Here is an 18,990-nt window from a genome sequence, read left to right on the forward strand (position 1 = left end):
TGTTAATTCATTGGTCAGACGTCCTAAATAGTAATTGCTCGTTTTTGCAATTGTAATCTTCCATTGATTAGTGTGGAAACTAGATAACACAAATCTACAAAATACGACGTGTTGTTAGGCGTGTCGTATCTTGTCGACACAAGCGAGCGATTAGCGCGGTCCTTAGCAAAAAAACACTCGAACACAATGGCTGGATACCATGAAGAATCTCCACAAATAAAACAAGCTTTGTATCGCCGCCCGGTGCAGTTTTATACGCTTAAATATGTACATATTAACCGTTGAATAGTGCTACGTCACCAGTTACCTACAGTTCGGGTAAACGAATACAATTGACCGTGTAATATTAATAAGGTTGAAATATTACCTGTCAGTGATCATTCTATATAAATCCTTTTTGTACAATGAAATCGATAATATAATATTCTGAACGCGATAGAATTAGAAATCTTAATTATAGTAATTTTATTACGAATATAAATAAAATTTATATATTTAGATGAGATTGTTGGGTAAAAATTTGAAAGTCCAGCTTTTCTTTCCTAATAAAAGAAAGTACTTTTTATTTAGTAAGCATAACCCACAATACATTTAATTTTGTATTGGTTTAATAACTTACAGTCAACCATATGTCATTTAATATTTTCGTAGTTCTCCTCGAATATATTTAATTAAAATACTGTATAAAAACACAAAATATGTAAAAATATAATCAAGAAAATACTACTATATATGAAATGACCGATATCTGGTGAATAACGATCAGGAAATTTTGAAAATATACTATTTCTTATACTACATAAGCGTCTAGAATGATTAAGTGAATATTTCTAAGTTTTTTTTTTATAGAATAGGAAGGTGGACGAGCATATGGGCCACCTGATGGTAAGTGGTCACCAAACGCCCTTAGATATTGGCATTGTAAGAAATGTCAACCATCGCTTATAGCCAATGCGCCACCAACCTTGGGAACTAAGATTTTATGTCCCTTGTGCCTGTAATTACACTGGCTCACTCACCCTTCAAATCGGAACACAACAATATCAAGTATTGCTGTTTTGCGGTAGAATATCTGATGAGTGGGTGGTACCTACCCAGACGAGCTTGCACAAAGCCCTACCACCAGTATATTAGAAGTCAATATTATTGTAGAACAATAAATAATTTAATAGGATTTATATTATAAATCTTAAAAGAAAATTGAATAATGTATATTTATAACATAATTTAAACTTGCAAATTTGCGAGTAATGCCTATCTATGGATTAAAATAAAATAACTCTTTTAAAAAGCACTCTTTAATCAGGAAAATAATGCTTAGTCGCAAAAAGAAATATTAAAGCAGTCCATTTTCTAAGGTGATTGGAACCGGCATTGTAGACCAGTTATGAGAAATAAACGTCCGTATTGTTACCGAGTTCCGAATCATTAATATCGTGCAAAGAAATACCAAACAAAAGAAGGTAAAGAATAGAATTTTTTCACTTTCCCTCGCGTCCGCGTTCCAGATATGAAAAATGTATATTAGTGTCATTTTTATTTATAAGCTCGTGGGAATGTCGTTGATCCTAATTATTCTGACGAATATATGTGCTCTTAACAACTGTGAAAATATACAAAATCTTTTCTGTTCTATCTGTAAAGCAACGCTATAATTCTAAAATAAATTTAACAATAACATAAAAATGGCCGCAACTTTGTATCAGTTGGCGCGCATCACAGATAACTAATAAAAAGAATGTCATAAAGCAAACAACGCAGCTCACACAGCCATCGCCAGTCGTTCGTTCCCATCCCTTCAAAGCCTGTCACCACTAGAGATATGAGCCTAATTTATAATACCGCCTCCGTTGATACACTCGATAAAAAACCGTCACACAAGATCACTTGATCATTACCGAGACATTTTACTTTGTATTACGGTGGAAGGTGTTTAAATTTTTTATTTTGTTTTTGTTCCTTAAAATTAACTACAATATTTTTTACTTAATCGTAACAAACGACTCTTTTTTATTTTTGAAAAGTTAAGAAAAAGACCAAAATGTCCAAATAAAATTAATAATAAATTTAACAAATTAATTTATATATTAATTCAAAAACGATAATTTCCTAATACGATCTTTTCGGGTTGATTTTGCCCGGACATGTTCCAGTGAAACTTGTATTACGAGTATTGTGAATGTTATTACTCACACGAGTAAAGGCGGGTTCGGGGCTCGAAGCGCGAAAACCGCCGTGGGCAACGCTTTGACGCGCCGCACTCGCCTCGATCACATACTTGGACAGTGTATCGTTTATATACGAGAATATCTTATACTTTTTATTCATATTCTTGTGATAGCCGTGACTATTTGCACAAGCCATCCATAAAATGTTTTGCATTTATAAATCCTAGATTATCCTTATAGCAAATTAAAATTGGGTGCTATGTAAAATTAAAACCAACTGAAAGACCTTTCACAAGCCCGAGACTTTCGTAGGGATTTTCACATGGCTTAATTGTTGATAATTTCCATTTTAGAAATATTTTAAGAATAAAATTGTTTTCAGCTCGTATTTTAGAGAATTTTTTTTATAGAAAAGAGAATCTAAGAACAAATATTAAAATTGAAGCCATATATTATTTTAAATATATTTGAATGTACTTGAATAAATGTATAATTGAAAAATATAAGAAAACAGCTTAGATTTACATTTGCGAGATATAGTTCACAATATATAAAATAACTAAATATGTTTTTATAAATAAAAATGTTTAAAAAGGAGTTAACAAAAAGTTCTATAAAATTGTACTGAATCCTTATAATTGAAAATATATATAAATGCTTATAATATATATAGGACCATTATGAATACAGAGAATAAACAAATAGTTCCAACATCAGATTTGCAATTTGAAAGCCGGAAGCTTCAAGTCATGTTACACGTCTAGTCTAGGTGTACGATGGTGCAAAGAATAGCTAACCGCCTGTAGCTCTTGTACACGCCCACAGCGACATCTAAAGAACTTTACCCCTACGACTTCACTCTAACTTGAGACATTATTTCAGCAAGTTACATATTCACACGTACGTTATAATATATGTATATTAAATATAGTTTCTTGCTGAGATGGCCCAGTGTTAAGAACGCGTGAATTTTAACCGATGATCGTGGGTTTTTACCCGGCCAAGCACCACTAAAATACGTTAATTTTACGAATTATCTGACCATTTTTCTTAATATAACTTCCAAATAAAAAAACTCATCAAAATTTAGGCACTTTGTTCAAATTTATACAGAAGTTTTTATTTTTTAAATAATGTCTGACGCATGCACTAGTAAAATTTAATATCCAAATTAAATGATTCAAAACGAAAACGGATTAAAAAAGTCATAATGGAATTGAGATTTGAATGCAACCAATTTCACAGAAGGTCTACACAAATCATTATAATGTCTTGCACCTCTAATTATCTTTGCTGCCATCCCGATATGATAAAATCTCGATCTCCACACTAATCCAACGTTTGTATGACTAACACGTCAGGAATGCGTTGCGCGAGCGCCGCTGGTGCGCGGGAGTCAGGGTGGCGCGCGGAAACCTGCTACCAACGAAAAAACCCCAAAAATCACAACTACAAAACTTTTCTTTTCATAAAAATATACCTTATCTACGTTGTATAAGAACTAGATTACAATTTCGATCGAAATCATGTTTAGTCCTTTTTATAAAAACGGAGGTTAGCGCCGGCGACAGTGGATACTCGCAATCGTGGTAGAGATTTCATAGCGGATATGCCATTCTAAACTATTTTTAAACAGTTTTAAATGAAAAATAAATAAATACATTTATAAACCTTATTAAAATATTTTACCTGAGGTACATATACATTTTTATATATAATACTAAATAAAATAAAAAAATTTTTTTATTTAGTATTATATTATATATAATACTATTAAGATCATAACCTTAAAAGTAATATATGTTTTAGATCTGCTAAGTTACTACTTAATAATAATTGTATCCTGAATTTTTAAAATTTACATACCAAAACTGTTCTTTACTATTATATTTCCCTAACAAGATTATTATTGTTCACTCGTATCTTATTTAATTTTTTGACTGATAGACAAAATAAAATAATAACCCATGAATTTGATTTCAAATATTATTCTTCATTTTAATAAATTATTCGTTTCAAAATTAAGTAATTGTCTATTATATATAGTTGTATGTATTGCATACATTTCAGTACGGAACGAAGTCGTGTTTTATATTTCGCCACAATGAGCATCAGCAGCGAACGACAAACGCTAGACACAACACCAACCTATATCGAGCCTCACAGACGTAATATGGTTCTTATGATAATGGAATAAAAACTATAATGCATAACTTTGTAACTGAGCGCACAGTGAAATTAAGCAGAGATAAGCTAACGATAACACTGCAATATCTCAGACTATTGACAGCTTGAAACTTTTGATATTACAACTTCATTTCCAACTAGTTCCCGCCCGCGGCTTCACCCGCGGGAGGAAAGGGGCAGGAGTTAGGTACCCTATGTAGTATTCTACCTCTGGCAACTTGTATGCAAAATTTCATAATAATTAGAAAGAGAGAAACAAACAATGTCACTTTCGCATTTATGATATAAATAATATACATTATTATACATATAAATAACTCACATTTAAATACTCTTAGTTTACGTTTAGTTTATAGAATTACAATTGGGAAACAAATATACAATTTCATCACTTTATCGAACAAGAGCCGATGTGTCTCAATGACTCATGTGAATCATAACCGAAACTTGCGGGTTCAAATCCGGACAAGCATTACTGAGTTCCCATGCAACTGCAGTCAAATAAAACATCATGAGGAATCTTGCATAACCACCAACCTGCATTAGAGAAGCATGATGATGGAATAAGCGCCAAACCTTCTAATCAAAAGGAAATAACTTTGTACTGTATTCTTTTTATTTGAAAATAACTTTTATCAAAGTAATTTTCAACACCCAAGCCATGCAACACGAGTGTGTTCACAATTTATTTTTATAACATAACATTTTTTTTATTACATAATACTTAATTATTACATATTTTCTTTTTATTACATAATTATTATTATCAGGTTATAGCTAGTGACAATAGGTTACACGAGGCATAATCTGAAATGGTTTACGGTTTTAAATATTTAAAAATGCCTAAAATAGGAACAAATGTAGTCCATAAAATCTATTATCATTGTCTGATTTAACATTGAATGGTCAAGTGCTATAATGTTCTTATATGATCTTACCTGAGTAAAAAAACTGGTAATATCTATCTTTACAGCACCCATCTTAAGGAAAACCTCTTCAACAAACATTAATCATTGCCAAAACTTGCGCTCAGCGAGCGTCTGCCATCCAAGACGTAATATAAGGCATTAAAGCTTTAGTCAAACAAAAATTCTCATATTATAAAATGAAGAGTAATATTTGTAACGATATGTATTCGATAGAGTAATAGTTGCTGGAACGTTGTCAAGGGAGTTGTTTTTTTTTTTATTTACATTCGTACGCGAACTGTTTGCTTCGTAATGTTTTTATTCGATTTCAACTTTTTGCAACGTAATCAGGTCAGCACTTTTTCAGGCAGTCGAAAAACGTTTTATTAAATTCTAGAGCACTTAATTGTCCACTTTAGCTCGACGCAATTAAATTTCGAATGAATACATTTTTATCAAAAGAATTGACCTGAAAAATTTGCTAAATTCTTTCTCGAAATGTACAATATATTACGTTCATTTTAATTAGACGACTGGTTATTTTACAGCGCTATCCACAACTTTTATGAGCACCATACGTCTATCCCTTGGAACGGTGTACTGTATGTATCTTTTTTCATGCATATTTCATTTACACGATTGCATAATTAGATCATTGTTTTAATTAAATCGACAGATATTATACTTTACGCCGGCATAGTTATATACTACTTATATAGAAAGCTCAGGTATTCATTTTGTTTGTATCTTGTATAAACAGTAAATCTGTATAACATTAAGAAAAAAGAATGGATTATTTTCTTTTTCTTTATTTCGATAAAATTTAAACCAAATTGAAATTGGTCTTGTTGCGATTTGATATGTAGTTACTACAGCATTATATCAACTGTTCAAAATAAAAACTGTCTGTGGTCATCGTGCAAAAATGCGTTAATTAACACTTTAAAACGTGTTCACACTAGCACTCCTAAATTATATACGTAACAAATAGTTTTCAAATAGAAAATAATTCATATCTGTATAACATTAGCTTATTTAGCTCGTCTGGGTAGGTACCACCCACTCATCAAATATTCTACCGCAAAACAGCAGTACTTGATATTGTTGTGTTCCGGTTTGAAGGGTGAGTGAGCCAGTGTAATTACAGGCACAAGGGACATAAAATCTTAGTTCCCAAGGTTGGTGGCGCATTGGTTATAAGCGATGGTTGACATTTCTTACAATGCCAATGTCTAAGGGCGTTTGGTGACCACTTACCGTCAGGTGGCCCATATGCTCGTCCGCCTTCCTATTCTATAAAAAAAAAAAAACATAATACACCAAAAGTTTCTTATCAATTACACTAAGAGTTGTTTTATTTTAGAGGCATCTTTTGTATCGAGTTTTTGGATCTTTGTTACTGATTCACGCTCTAACAGTCCTGGATGGATTCCAAATTCAAAAAAATGATCATTTTCAATTTACTTCTTACGAAGAGAGCGGGTAACAGGTAGTATTAAGTACTTTGCCGGTACCTCAGTAAAACTAAACGAAATTAAATAATATATATATATAAAAACGAAATTTTAAAAAAAAATATAAAACAATAACATCCATTAACCTAATTACAGAAAAATAACAAGAAAATTGTTTGCTTTAAGCTCAAGTCTGCTGTTTGGACGAGCTTGTTCCAGGGCTCTCTACCCTTGAACTTCGTCAATCTCTCGTACACACTTTGCCATGTGTTAAGACGGGTGCACATTTATCATGTTATTTTAATAATAAAATCGGCAATGGAGCGTAATAAACTTAGTATATATGCACATTAGTAAGTTTGAAATTCAATGTGTAAATGTAATATTATTTTATTAAATTCTAACGTTGAGTATATGCGTGTATTAATGTATACATTTCAGTCATTTAATTAATGTTGTTTTATGAAAGATTGATACAGACTTAGAAAATAATTAGGTTAATTTAATATATTAAATTTATCTAATGCATGCATATTAATTTTATTAAAATATATATATAAATATGTCACGTGTGACCACAGTTTTACCCTAACTTCGCACAATTCATACGAGCCTGTAATCCGTTAGAGACTCGTGACCTGTTTCATGTGCCACGACCTACATAAAAATGTTGTGTAAAAATCCGCGTGAAACTGAACACACGTGAAATATTACACAAAAACCCTTTTATGTATAGTTCTCGTTTTCCACGACTGTGTCATTGTTGTTTCAAATGTTAAATCTATAAATTGTACGTCGTTCGTCACTAGAGAAAAATCCGCAATGGAACAATATTTATATTACAAATACCTACACATTGCATTTTTATATCAAAATACATCAAATATGTGACTCGTTATCGAGACACAGAAAGAAATAATTATAAGTAGCATTCATGAATATTCTCTTACTCTTTTTTTCCATATAGTATAATATTAGAAACTTACTATAAAACCGTCAGGCGCAATAAGAGTGGCCTGTGCTTGGTCACTCCTTACGGGTATTTTGTTTATTTCGTTCTGATTGTCTTTTCTCTCCACGATGTTTCTAATAATATATGTGATTACAGCTATATACTTGTATATGTAAAACATTGACAGCCTTATCTCATTAAGACATAATTCAATACAATATAACTCAATACAATAGTGAGGTGCTGGGCCGAAACCGGCGAGCATTAGCTAAAAACAATGTTAGCTGCTACCTAATGTTATGAAATTTAAAAATAATGTGTGTATATCGACGAAGTATTGTAAGATTAGATTGTTATTAGTAAAAGTATGATTCATGAAATATGAAAGTTTTATTTATTTCATAAAAAAATCATTTTATGATTTTGCGAAATTATTTTAAAGTTAAAAGGGCCTGATTGCGATATTAATGTAACTTGGTATTTCAAACGATTTTTGAATTATAGTTTGCTTAAGTAACAGTAGTTTTCAGCGTCATTTAAAAAAAAATTGTAAAACAAACATTATAACTATTTATCTCAACATAATTTAAATCTTATTGTAATAACTGCTGATAATATCGATTTTAATGTTTACTTTAATTCTGTTCTTTTTTAATTTAAGATGTATTTCGAGTTAAGCAAAATACGTTTCGTTCTTAAGCATGTATATATCTGTATTTGTATACCGTATTCTTTGCTGAGAGTATTATACAGAATTCGGATGTAAATCCTTTAAGCAGCTTTTGTGGATTAGAAAATATATCTACATGTCTCGATTTTTTACCAAGGTATTCTTATTTCACCAACCCGCATTGGAGCAGCGTGGTGGAATAAGCTCCAAACCTTCTCCTCAAAATGAGGAGAGGAGGCCATTAGCCCAGCAGTGGGACATTCACAGGCTGTTTCGGTTTCGGTATTCTTTTACCGTAGTGATAGATAGTAATTGTTCTATGAGATAGGTTTTTTAAAGGAGCTAGTTCTGCAAGAACGCGTTCCAAAATCACCACAGAACACGAATAATATATGATATATGGAACCGAGTCGTGCGACATACGGACAAAATACGTTTCGACTAGAAGTTCGGGCTGATGGCTGTGAGTGTTAATACACGCGTCAAAATAGCGTATCACCATAAGTAGGTTTTTTAACATTTCAGGAGTGAGACATGAAGTTTTTTTAGAATATCACTGCTAACTATATGCAATACCTAAAAATAGTTTCTACATTCCGACTCGAATCATTTTATATTTTTCTACGTTTAATAAAATTGGTGGAAAGTTTTACTTGGGGTAGGGCTTTGTGCTAGCTCGTCTCGGTAGGTACCACCCACTGATCAGATATTCTACCGCCAAACAGCAATATTCAGTATTGTTGTGTTTTGGTTTGAAAGGTGAGTGAGCCAGTGTAATTTCAGGCACATAAAATCTTAGTTCCCAAGGTTGGTGGCGCATTATCGACGTAGGGAACGGTTGATATTTCTTACATCGACAATGTCTGAGGGCAATGCTGACCTCTTACCATCAAGTGGCCAATTTGCCAGTCCGCCTACTTATTTTATAAAAAGAGTACAATGCAGCCTCCGTAAATTACAGCCATAAATGTCCAACTAACTTAATAGGCTAAGGTCTCCTTTCGTTTTGAAAAGTTTTGTAACTTAGTCCACACAGCTTCAATGTAGGTAGGAATCCAGAGTACAAATTAATAAAAAAAAAATTCTACAATATTTTTTATTAATACAAATGTAATTGTGATATTTTTATGTCATTAATTCATCCTCCATGACAATCATTACAATACAAAATCATTCTCAAACACAACATAGGCGCAAGATTAATCTTAAAAACAATTTAATATTAAAGGCACTTTTACATAAAGGTGATTTTCGTTCGTACTTGGTTCACTTGCCATACATTAAGATTCTCATACTCTTCGATGCACGCGTCCACCTGAAAATTTACACTCTTTTATATGTATTCATAAATTGTATTTACAGTATAACAAATAAATAGTGTTCATTCAGTTTGCTCGAAATTCAACTTTTTTTTTTATAGAATAGGAAGGCGGTCTAGCATATGGGCCACCTGATGGTAAGTGGTCACCAACGCCCTTAACCATTGGCATTGTAAGAAATGTCAACCATCACTTACATGGCCAATGCGCCACCAACCTTGGGAACTAAGATTTTTTTGTCCCTTGTGCCTGTAATTACACAGGCTCACTCACTCTTCAAACCGGAACACAACAGTATCAAGTACTGCTGTTTTGCGGTAGAACAACTGATGAGTGGATGGTACCTACCCAGACGAGCTTGCACAAAGCCCTACCACCAGTATAATCAATATTGAAAATTTAGAAAACCTATGTGAATTGGCATGTTTCAATTTTTTTTTATTGATAAGACTAAATCTTGTCAATTTTTTCTTTGGTAAAGGGATTTTCCTTTTTTTTTGTTTGGTAGCTCCAAACAAAAAAAAAGGAAAATCACTTGACAAATAGAGGAAAAATAGTATTACTATTTTGTCTTTGCCTACATGTTGCCCTAGTAAAGGGTAAGTGAGCCAGTGTAATTACAGGCACAAGGGAGATAACATCTTAGTTCCCAAGATTGGTGGCGCATTGGCGATGTAAGCGATGGTAAACATTTCTTACAATGCCAGTGTCTATGGGCGTTGGTGACCACTTACCATCAAGTTGCCCATTTGCTCGTCCGCCTATCTGTTCTGTAAAAAAAATGTCTATTTTTGCAATATGCAGAAAATGTTCGGCTTTATAACTTAACACAATGATAACTTATTTTATCAGTCAATGTAAATGTAATCTGGCAAATAAAACTTATTAGAAATCTGGACTTAAATATTTTTGATTTGATTTTTATTTTATTACTTATTGAAAAATAAATAAGGAAGTGATTTATTAAAATAAGAAAACTAGTTTTAAAAGTAAATATGAAACAAAATTAAGTTAATTAATTTAATATAAATATGTAAAGTGTGTGTTACCTGATCAGGCTTGAAGCCCTTGTCCACACATCGTTCGATGACGTCAGCTATCTTCACGGTCTTGTTGGAGCCGGCGAGGTCGCGCACGACTGCGAATATGCGGTCCGTCGCACTTATACCCCTGGAATGTTCGAGTCGTAACTATATAATAGTCAAATCATACAATACTACTACACGATGCCTCGTGGTTTTAATGGTAATAAGAATCCCGAGGTCCTGGGTTCAACCGAAATCAGTTAGGAAAATATAATCATAAATCAACAGCAAATAAATAAAATTAAAATGTCCGCCTGTAACTTAAAAATTGAGCCTTTTTTGAAAATAAAATAGTATTTGCAGGTTACAAGAACCGAAACATCTGTTATATTAATTTTTCCGGGGTAATCTTGAAAACTAACCTTTTTCATTTTAACAAAATCGTCCATCAAAATATTACATAATATATTTGATGATAAACAAAAATATATTTGATGACTGCGATTTTAGGTATATAAGTTGTTAATTAATAATCGTAAAAACTCTTTTCAGAATTATTTTGCTTCCATTAACGTTTTAAGGTTCAATTAAAAGAGGATTAAGCCGCTGACTAGCGCAAATTGCCTAATATATAAATTGTTATAAAAGTTAACTAACATAAATATATTTATACGATACTATAGTTAAGTAACGCACATTTTCAAACTAAGTCTATAATGTCAACGTATTCGTCGGCCTGGGCGCTTTTTGAAAATCTGCCAACGGTAAAACATATCCAATAACTTTGTAAGGAAGTTTTTATAGTTATGGACTCAAATTATTATATAAATTAACATGTATTGTTTATACCATTGGCATTTCCTGAATAAAAACTTCATTTTATTATTTACTTTTACGCAGTTTGATTCTATTGCCAAGACTACATGCTGTGTAGAGTCCTGCTGACTTTGCAAGTTTATACGAGTTTCAAATTTATAGAATAGTTATAAGCTGGCATCGTTTTCGTTTTAACGGCGCCATCTTTATCTGAAGGATTAAAATTACGTAGGTATATATTTTTAAGCAATAATGTTGAATTTAAATAAGCTTATTCTCTTACAATAAATTATAGATATATATATATATATATATATATATATATATATATATATATATATATATAATATAATATATAATACACCTATAAATTAAACAAGAAACTATAAACGATTTTTATATTTGTATAGCTTGTGTAGCTGTATTTTATGTAGCTTGTAAGAGTAGCAAGGCTAGGCTATTTTATAAGGCTGCTTATTCCGAGTTTCTGAACGCATGAAGCCGTTAATCCTTTGCCTGAATCTTTAGGTCATGTCGCTCGAATATTAATTTGGTAATTTACGTTCCTATCGGTTGACGACAGTGATGAGATAAGGAGTATTCCTTCCTTAAGAATGGCAGTAACCGAAATCGGTCAGGAGAACATCATCATAAGCTAAATAATGAATAAATCACCTCTGCACGTTATCGTCCACATGTTGCAGCGATTGTTTCGACATCTCCACAAGTCGTATCGCTTCTGACACGTCCTCTTTTTCAACCACATCTGACAACCTAGAAAAAAAATAAAAAAATATCAAAACTGCAAGTTTCTAATAGAAAACAATTGGAAATCATAAGCATAATATAGTATATAGTAACAGCTATTTATTATTTAATATATACATATAAAGTTTAACAATATTATACTGCATTTTTTTATTATATCTTAAGAGATATAAAAACAAATATACTACTGGGCAACTTTACAAAATAAGTAGGAGAATGGGCGTATGGACCACATAATGGTAAGTGGTCACCACAGCCTATAGACATTACTTATAGCACAGTAACAGTACAGTAACAGTAACAGCCTGTTAATGTCCCACTGCTGGGCTAAGGCCTCCTCTCCCTTTTGAGGAGAAGGTTTGGAGCTTATTCCACCACGCTGCTCCAATGCGGGTTGGTAGAATACACATGTGGCAGAATTTCAATGAAATTAGACACATGCAGGTTTCCTCACGATGTTTTCCTTCACCGTTAAGCACGAGATGAATTATAAACACAAATTAAGCACATGAAAACTCAGTGGTGCTTGCCCGGGTTTGAACCCACGATCATCGGTTAAGATTCACGCGTTCTTACCACTAGGCCGTCTCGGCTTATAGCACCAGCTATAAGAAATAACACCACCAATGCGTAACCAACCTTGACAACTAAGAAGTTATGTCCCTTGTGCCTATAATTACACCGACTTACTCAACCTTTAAACCGGAACACAATAATACTATTGCTGTTTAGTAGTAGAATAGCTAATGAGTGGATTGTACCTGCCCGGATGGGCTTGCACAGAGCCATACCATTAAGTAGACTACCACCATACTTTAATGATATTTATCAAAGTTGTCAAACACTACACACCTACATACATTATTTATTTAATATTTGGGAAACAAACAGATATAAAATATAATCTAATTACATAATGCAATTTAAATATCACATTATCCAGCGAAGTTTCCACCGATTGATGAAACATAAAATGCACTCAAATACTTTAACACAATAAGAGAAAAATTATTGGACAATATTAAAAATATATAATTAAGTTAATTTAAGATTGTTACGAATATTATCTTTAAATTTAATCAAAGATAAATGAAATATATCAATGTTCCCAAAATGCTTATTATATTCGCGACAAGCTCTGATTAGAAAACAGATTGTTATAACTAATGCCATCAAAAAAATAAATATGAAATGAGATCCAAGTTCAATATTATGATATATGACTTGGTTATTGGCTTCAATGGCAAAAGAAGTGAGATCTAAATGGGTGCCAAGTTCAATGGTCAGTTCTGAAATTTATTTATAACAGCATAAAATATTTTATAACAACTTAAAATATAATTTTAGAATAATATATTGAAGCCTAACGTCTGACTTGGCTAGTTCTCATATATATTTACTTGTTTCTGATTTATTCCTTTGTATTAACCCAATTACCTATCTGGATACCAATTTGAACTTTCTAGGTCATCTGGAACTGGGTTAGGGTTTTGATCTAAAGGTCAATCAGTGATAAAAATGATGATTTTTGGACGGTAATATCTAAATAACCGTTTGAGGTATGCTTATGAAATTTGGAGCACAGATGTATCTTCTGTGTCTGAAGTCTTAATATATGTGCCAAATTTGACATGTTTATGTGAAATTGTTTTTGAGTTTTGAGGGGGTTAAAAGTGACTCCAAATGGTTCGTGTAATATTGCACACGGTGCTGCTCGACTATTAGCTTGAACTTGGCTTGACTCGCTACCGCGTGTCTATATGTCTGTTACAATACTAATTATGTAGTTCATCAGCTGAACTACATAATTAGCAACATCAAACAAACAAAACAAACGCTAGCAACGAGTACATAGAAACATGAAAATAAGTAGCACTATTCATTTACCTGAGCCTCGCCAGCGCTGTGGATAGACGCAGTATAGCTAACAAGTTTCTGGCCGAAGTGAATGTAACGTCGCGAGCGTTACGAGCTTCTCTACGAAGCTCTACATACGACGCTGTGAACACAAAAAGATAACATATTAAGATTATATACTACCCCAGCTCGAATTGAAATATTTTGTCCCCGCCTCACTACCGCACTATAGCAGATCATAGAGACATATGTTAAATACGTTAGAAGCCCGGAGCTATAATGAATTAGGAACCAATGAACAGGGACACAATGATCTATCGTGCGATGAACGGCTTACGTGGCACATTAGGCGCATGCCTGCGCATGACAGAGACAGTGGGTGTGTTAGTACCGACGGAGCACAGACTCACAGACGATGTAGTCGGCGAGGTGCGTGGGCACGACGGGCTGCTTGCGGCGCGTGAGGGCGAGGTAGCGGCGCACGAGGCGCATGCGCAGTGACAGAGACAGTGGGTGTGTTAGTACCGACGGAGCACAGACTCACAGACGATGTAGTCGGCGAGGTGCGTGGGCACGACGGGCTGCTTGCGGCGCGTGAGGGCGAGGTAGCGGCGCACGAGGCGCATGCGCAGCGCGCGCGTGATGCCGGCCGGCTGCGCACAGTGCTGGTGCACGTACGCGATGTGTTTGGCCAGCTCCAGATCCTTCTCCCTGTACACATGTCGCGCAATCATCAGAATCCACAGTGTTGCGTCGCAGTATTGACAACGTTTAATAAGAAAGCTTTTTAAAGGTTGTTAACACTAAAGTATTTAGCAATCTTTAAGCAATAGGTTAGTAATGCTTTCTCTTAAATATGGCATAATATATCGAATCCCCTTTACTTGGGTGGCAGGGCTTTGTGCAAGCCCTGGGTAAGTATAGTACACCAATGCATGATATATTTTCTATATTTTTTTTTTGTTGTAAAAATTGCAAGACTAACTTATGTATTAAATACGAAACGTTCGTGCGGTTACCTGTCGGGCTTGTCCCGTATGAGCCACAGCAGGTCGAACCGCGACAGCAGCGCGGCGGGCAGCTGGATGTTCTGCTCGATGGTGCGCTTAGGGTTGTAGCGGCCGTACGCGGGGTTCGCCGCCGCCAGGATCGACACGCGCGCGTTCAGACACGTCATGATGCCCGCCTGTCGACCACAACTCGATTAACTATATACCTCCGAATATATCAACCGCATACATTGCATTGCAGTCAGTGCATGATCTCTCTATTTGTGCCCTTATTAATGTATCTTTCGAAAGAAAAAGGCACAGCATTGTTTAACTAATCACCCGCTAAGATAAGTAAGGCCGTCTTTAAGATTAGCCGCCGTAGAAACAATATATTTTTATATCTTACATGACCCTAAAAACGTAGTTTTTAATATAATTCATTATAAATTTAATACACAAGTCACCAATAGAAGCGCCCATATGGTTGTGAAATCTTGAGGACAATTTGGTAAAAATCAAAGAAGTTTTTGGACCTTAGCAATACTGATGGTCTGCTGCTCCATGACCTCGTGTATGGCTGTGCGGTCGTTCTCCGCCATCTTGTCAAACTCGTCGATGCAGCACACACCTTGGTCTGCCAGCACCAACGCTCCCCCTTCTAACATCATTTCCCCAGTAAATGGATCCTACAGGTAAAAATAATAATATTTATTTTAATTTTACAACCAAGTTGATAAGTCTGAGGATACAGCATTTTTAATAGCTTTATAATTCTAAAATAGCTATACTGCAATTTTAAGAATTATAAAATTAACTAATTTAATTTTTAATGTAATAGTTATTATTAGTACCTTTAATACAGCGGCAGTAAGACCGACACCTGATGATCCACGTCCAGTGGTATATTGACTGCGGGGAGCTAATCTGTCGATATAGTTGAGCAACTGGGACTTGGCTACACCAGGATCACCCATCAAGCAGATGTTGATATTGCCACGAATTTTCATACCATTTGGACGTCTATTTAAATAAAAAAAGAAGGTAAAAAAACTTTAAGAAAGTATTCCTATATTTAAGAGGTACCCAATTTTTTATTTAAGCGAAATCCTTACTTATCGACACCTCCAACAAGCAACAATAATAAGGCTTTTTTAACATCTTCATGACCGTAAATCTCAGGCGCCAGACTGCGTGCCATTCTCGAATACAAATCTTCATCGGCGAGTTCTGCTAATTCTTCTTCAGATAGCGGTTCCGCCATTTCGCCTTCCTCGCTTTGATTTAAACAAGTGACGCCCTGAAAAATATTACTACATCAAATTTTTAGTTAATAATATAACCATATACTTTGACATAACGTTAAATATATTAACTAAAATTAAAAAAAAGATCGACACCCGTCTTATGAAACTTTAATTAACTCACATGAGCTTCAAGATATGTGTCGGAGAGCAATCCTTGCATTATTTGCTTGAAGCCAGCATTGAGCAGCGGCAGGAAGATGCCGGTGACGGCCACGTGGTCGCCGGGCTGCGCGCGACGCGTGCACTCGCCGCGGCAGTACACCGACAGCTGGCGCGGGATGTGGCCCACCGGCACCTGGTCCGACTGCCACACACCTCGGTTAGTATTGACATAAGCACACACCTATGTGTTATGATCGTTTACAAAAAAATATGTACTTATGATGTATGTCTTATGATCGTTTACAAAAAAATATGTACATTATTATGAAAATTTAACACAAAACAAAAAGTACCTTAAAACAACTAGACAAATGGAAACAATTGTGACACATTTATTATTTTTTCACACTAATAATAAAAAAGTCAACTGAAAAATTATCGGATCATAGTTTGAACCCTGAGCCAATTACATTAGAAATGTACAAAAAAGAGAATAGAACAACAGGCCTTCCAAATATAAATCTTAAATTATAATAAAAAATGTATCAACTGTTCACTCCTCATTGGTGCAAAAATAAATAAAATACTTTAAATGTTTCAAAGTCACTGTTAGAAAACTACTGTCATAGATATACATAAAAAAACAAATATGATTCAAAAACATTAAAGGGATTTCAACCAAAAAATAAGATACCAACATGTTCCTGTATTTTCAACTCCTGAAACTTTTGGAACCTCGATCCTCTGGTTTGTAAATGTAACTGCCCAGCTGTTTTATTGAGCCTACACTCATCAGCACTGCAGGCAGGCGGGGGAGTGAACTGAAGGGATCGAACTGGCTGATATGTCTCAGCTCCACAAGCACTACATGAGTAGGTTGCTACTATTAATAGAGGTTTGACATCTGTGCAACGAGTTACTATACCTGAAACAAATTAAAAAAAAAAAGAGATTAGTATTTAAATTAATCTGAGATTAAATAGATACTATACTATTATATCTATAATAATTCACTCAACAAAACATTTACCTCTGACTGTAACAAGTTTTCCAATGTGTTCAGCCTTAACATCTCTTATTGGGACTGATTTAGACGTAGACAAATCCTTGAAGTAAACCTCACTAAAATATAATTACAAATATAATGCTAAATAAAAAAATATATATAAAAAAATCTATAATTAAGGCTTTTCTTACAATCGTCTTATAAGTTCTGGTGGGTATCTATTCCTTGGATCTCTCATTTCACCGGGAATCCTATGATTCCTTGCTTCCAACATAATTCTGTGCTCAATATACACATCTAGTACATCTTTGGATACAACCTGTTAAAATATATTAACATTTTACACTTAATATAAGTTATATTAAAATATAAATTTTAAACATAAGCCAAACCCAACCTCTTTATTTTTAAAATCAGGGAGCATCTCATACACAACATCCGAGACCATGTTAGTATATCGTCTTGTATTTTTAATTACGGCTTCTGCCAATTCTTCATTTGTTTCATGTAAATCATCCAAATCCACTACGAAAGCTACCTGGAAAATATAAACAGGAGCATTTGTAGCATATGTTGTTTCCTTAACTTAAATAATATTTTTTAAATTATATATTTATTGTAGTACACTCCATATATATTTTTTATAAACAAGTAAAACTCAATTAGTAAAAAATAGCGCCATTATATGTATTGTTAAAGTCACCTAGTAACCTTACATCAAAGCAGTATTTATTCAGCACATAATCCTGAATAAATGAAGTGTAATACAAGTACTGTAAGAATTTTATTATTATCGTACGAATCTCATTAATTATTAGACAAATAATTAAAAATGCCATAGTAAATTACCTGTTCTCTATGGGCTACTTTAGATAGCTGTTCAGAATATTTAAAAAATTTGCGGCCTTCATCGTCAGTCTGACAGAATTCAATGAAGAAGTTTTTGAAACTTTCTGTAAATTGAAAAGAAAACATTACTAGTTTGCTCACAAATGTTTAAAATAACAAATTTAAAAATGATATTGTATTATACCTTTATCAGCCGTATAATCACGCATAGCCATTCTGTGTTTTTCACCCACGAGTTCTCAGTATTGAAATAGTAATTTCCTTGATCAACTTGCTCTAGACGTTCAAACTTAAACTACCAGTTTAGTTAATATTTAAAACATAATTTTATACGATCTCGTGTTTATCTGTTATGAACTATTCGTAGGCGACAGTTAAAATGTGTTTAACTTTTATTTGACAGCAAAATTGGCGCGAAAAGCTCTGTCTCATATAGAGTATGTCAAGACTTGTGCTGTAAGGTTGTAATCAAAACAAATAATATTAAAACAATATTTTGTATTCGTGCTTTGCTAAGATTTGTATTATAAAAACAATTAATTATTGTTAAAAAATATTAAAATAAGTGAAGGTTAAAAGAAAAAGTATAATAACATACTTTTAATAAAAGATA

At 33.6% G+C, this 18,990-nt stretch overlaps 1 protein-coding gene across 1 annotated transcript; it reads right to left on the minus strand.

The window, feature by feature from the left end:
- Positions 1–9,471: 9,471 nt before the first annotated feature.
- LOC126773867 (DNA replication licensing factor Mcm7) lies at positions 9,472–18,736 on the minus strand. The gene is made up of 16 exons (XM_050495092.1): positions 18,562–18,736; positions 18,378–18,481; positions 17,926–18,066; positions 17,720–17,847; positions 17,553–17,644; positions 17,221–17,447; positions 16,542–16,724; positions 16,229–16,413; positions 15,968–16,136; positions 15,650–15,802; positions 15,144–15,310; positions 14,669–14,835; positions 14,155–14,266; positions 12,175–12,273; positions 10,708–10,828; positions 9,472–9,654 (listed from the first exon to the last, which is right to left on the minus strand). The coding sequence occupies exons 1-16, from the start codon at positions 18,590–18,592 to the stop codon at positions 9,574–9,576; spliced, it is 2,160 nt and encodes a 719-aa protein (XP_050351049.1). The 5' UTR covers positions 18,593–18,736; the 3' UTR covers positions 9,472–9,573.
- Positions 18,737–18,990: the final 254 nt, after the last annotated feature.

This window comes from Nymphalis io, chromosome 2 (assembly GCF_905147045.1).
Source record: "Nymphalis io chromosome 2, ilAglIoxx1.1, whole genome shotgun sequence".
Taxonomy (NCBI): Eukaryota; Metazoa; Arthropoda; class Insecta; order Lepidoptera; family Nymphalidae; genus Nymphalis; species Nymphalis io.